This window comes from Cynara cardunculus, assembly GCF_001531365.2.
Source record: "Cynara cardunculus var. scolymus isolate 2C chromosome LG 6, CcrdV1, whole genome shotgun sequence".
Taxonomy (NCBI): domain Eukaryota; kingdom Viridiplantae; phylum Streptophyta; class Magnoliopsida; order Asterales; family Asteraceae; genus Cynara; species Cynara cardunculus.
Genome location: NC_037533.1, coordinates 20,228,320 through 20,231,703, shown reverse-complemented (window position 1 = coordinate 20,231,703; position 3,384 = coordinate 20,228,320). Strand labels below are relative to the sequence as shown.

General features: G+C 34.7%; 1 protein-coding gene across 1 annotated transcript; it reads left to right on the top strand.

The window, feature by feature from the left end:
• The first annotated feature begins 1,487 nt into the window (after positions 1–1,487).
• LOC112514261 (pyrophosphate-energized vacuolar membrane proton pump-like) lies at positions 1,488–2,396 on the top strand. The gene is made up of 3 exons (XM_025120595.1): positions 1,488–1,572; positions 1,721–1,740; positions 1,827–2,396. The coding sequence occupies exons 1-3, from the start codon at positions 1,488–1,490 to the stop codon at positions 2,394–2,396; spliced, it is 675 nt and encodes a 224-aa protein (XP_024976363.1).
• Positions 2,397–3,384: the final 988 nt, after the last annotated feature.

Below are 3,384 nucleotides of genomic sequence, written 5' to 3'. Positions count from 1 at the left end.
ACAACCCCTTTAGCTGCTGATTTTTACCCCTAAAAGTCAGTCGAGTGGGTGTATTGGACCTGCTTGGACCTTAATCTGTTGCTGAATGCATTACTACTTAATACTCGTTGAATCTCTGCAATAGTTAATTTGTGTCCATCTTATGTATATAATGTACTTATACTAACAATTGCAGCATCTATTATGTTATGGTTTTTTTTTTCCATTGTTCCATTTACCATGGGAGGTTCTAGCTTCACCACTATTTTTGGCTATTCTGTTTTAACTTTAGCACTTATGAGAACCAATTACTGAACCTTGTATTGGATGAAKGTCATGAAGCTGTAGAGTTCCTTTTCATGTTAAGCATGGACTTGTAATAGCACAGTTTGTGTGCATGTTTATGGTTCAAAACATTCAAGATTCTCAAGTCATATGGTGTTATAGCCAAAGTAGCCTACGAGTAGTGCCCTATCCCACAACTGCACTAGTTGGGGGCAGAGGAGTCAGATACCATTACAAAAAAGAAAAAGTAAGTGTGGTCCGCTTCTGATTTAATTCAAAGGGTACTTCTGAAATCGACACTTGACATACAAGTTTTTCATAATTTACTTCTGAACATGTATTAGTCATTTCCTTTCTTTTGGGACCAAAACAACTTTAAACATTGTTTTTGATCAATGTTAGAGTAAATAAAAGCAAGATAGTTGAAATCAAATGTGGACTTGGTTTGTGCATTGAAGTTCCTGTTTTAGTTTCCTAGTTTTTCAGTTCCTGTTCATACATAAGGAATTGGTTCCTCAACTACGAAGAATCTTGTGCTATTTTGCCTGGACAACTAATCAGAATTTGATACGGTAAAGTTTCATTCAATTTATTTAATTTGGCTATAGTGACTGTGGCTATATATTCAATAATCAAGACATCACTGTTAAATTATTAAACAAGTTCTTTTACGTAATCACAGTGGCTATATAATAGACAGGATAGGATGAGAAAGAAATAAAGAAAAAATGGCTATATAATCACAGTTCCTGTTCATACATAAGGGATTTGTCTTGGAGTAATTGGATGGAAATGGCATGTAGAGTTGAAAGCTGCATTTGCTATTGTTGTCTTGCCCATCTAAACACTCTCTCTTCAATTATTATTATCATTATTCTTTTTTACTTTTTTCGTTTACTTTATTACATATATATATATATATATATATATATATATATATAGTTAATCAAAGGAATTTTTAGAATTCCCAAGAGATGAGGGTATTTGCATTTGCATGGTGAACCACGCACATGCCCACACTATACATGCATTCCACTATTACCATGTTTCTATGTCTCTATCTGTTTCTATATTTCAAGTTACAATGTATCGCTTGATGATGTATATTGAGCTAGTTTTAATTCTTTTATTTTACGTGATCGATATATATATATATATATATATATATATATATATATACACTTGTTTATTTGGGTAGATATTGAAAACTATTTATGCAGCAAATGGAAGCGAACGTGATTGTAAACTGTGTTCATCCTGGGATCGTTAGAACTGGACAAACTAGAGATCACAACGGCTTCATTACAGGTAATCTTATTGATACATGTATTTTCTGTTTTCAAAACATAATTGCTTTGCAAGATGCATTGTCTATTTTCAAAACATAATTGCTTTACAAGATGCATTGTCTGTTTTCAAAATATAAGCTTGGCAGTTTATATTTTTATACGTGCAGTTGTCTTGGCATTACAACAAGTGATTTGGACGCATTTGTAAACCTCTCACTTGGGCCCATGGAGATCTATTCCTAATGTGTATATAAAACTGGCGTTGGGTCTCAGGGTTTTGCAATCGGGTCTGCTGCTCTAGTCTCTCTTGCTCTATTTGGGGCATTTGTGAGCAGAGCTGGGATTGAAACGGTGGATGTGTTGACACCAAAAGTGTTCATAGGCTTACTGATAGGAGCAATGCTTCCTTACTGGTTCTCTGCTATGACAATGAAGAGCGTTGGAAGTGTTGCTCTGAAAATGGTTGAAGAGGTTTGGCGACAGTTCAACACCATTCCAGGGCTCATGGAAGGAACCACAAAACCTGATTATGCAACATGTGTCAAGATTTCAATAGATGTTTCACTAAAAGAGATGATCCCTCCTGGTGCTTTAGTTATGATCACAACTCTAGTTGCGGGAACCTTATTTGGAGTGGAATTGCTTGCTGGTGTACTTGCAAGTTCACTTGTTTCAGGTGTCCAGGTACATGTGTTGTATGCCATTTTTTTAGTAACTTCGATTATCGTTTTTGCAAGGGCATTAGGACCAAAGGGATCAGAAGCACATAAGGCAGCAGTGATAGGTGATACTGTGGGAGACCCATTGAAAGATACATCAGGACCATCACTCATATGGTTTTAAATCACAAGATTTGTATATGTTTGATTTAATAAAAAAAAGGTACCATTTTTCCTTTTACTTCAACATATCATTTCCATTCAAATATATTTAATTCATTTCATGTCATGGTTTGCCCTTATATATAACAAATAAAAGTTACATAATAAGGTATGTAAGGAGTGTTGAGTTTCTAGACWCAAACAGGGACTTTTATAATTCGAATTTAGACAAATAAAGTTATTTTATAATTTGGGAGAATTACAAGCTGTCTGTACAAGCATTAGGGTGCAAGCCAGTGAATATAAAGTTGCATATAGCATTGGTCCAACATAGAATCAGGAAAAAGGTAATAGGATATCATAACAGAATTAGGTATAAAGTATAAAGTACAAACACCAAATTTTTAGGCTAGGGTGATGCTTTTAGTCTGGAAGTAGATGAAATTTCTATTTTTGCATATATATGGTTTGGCACTTAGGTAAAGGATCCAAATGGGTTTCTTTTGCTACCATAATTCTGTTCATGTCTCTTTCTGGTATGGGCCTGCTGCTCTTTCTGTTTTCTATTCTTTCCTTAATTTACCTTTCTATGCTTAAACCACTGATGAATTCATGGTTTCTGTCCTATATTAGATCATATACTATTGAAATGATAAAACATTATCCTTTCATAGGATGGCATAAAGTTGGGAGGATGTGGAGGTGTGAGCTGATATATGCACATTATGATCATGAGATTACGGACAGGTGTGTAATCTGGCATTTGTGCTATTTACTTTTGCTACTTATGCTCTGTTGCTACACTAGGGGGGATGAAGGTGAAGGCCGACATGGATGAATCTTCTCTCTATGCAGCTATGCTTGCTGCACAAGATGTTTCTCAGAGATGCAAGGTTTTGTTCCCATTTTTACATATATATATATATACATACATATATAATATATATTCGAAAGATTTCTATTATTATTTAGGCATGCACAGGAGCTTGGGATTAATGCTCTTCACATAA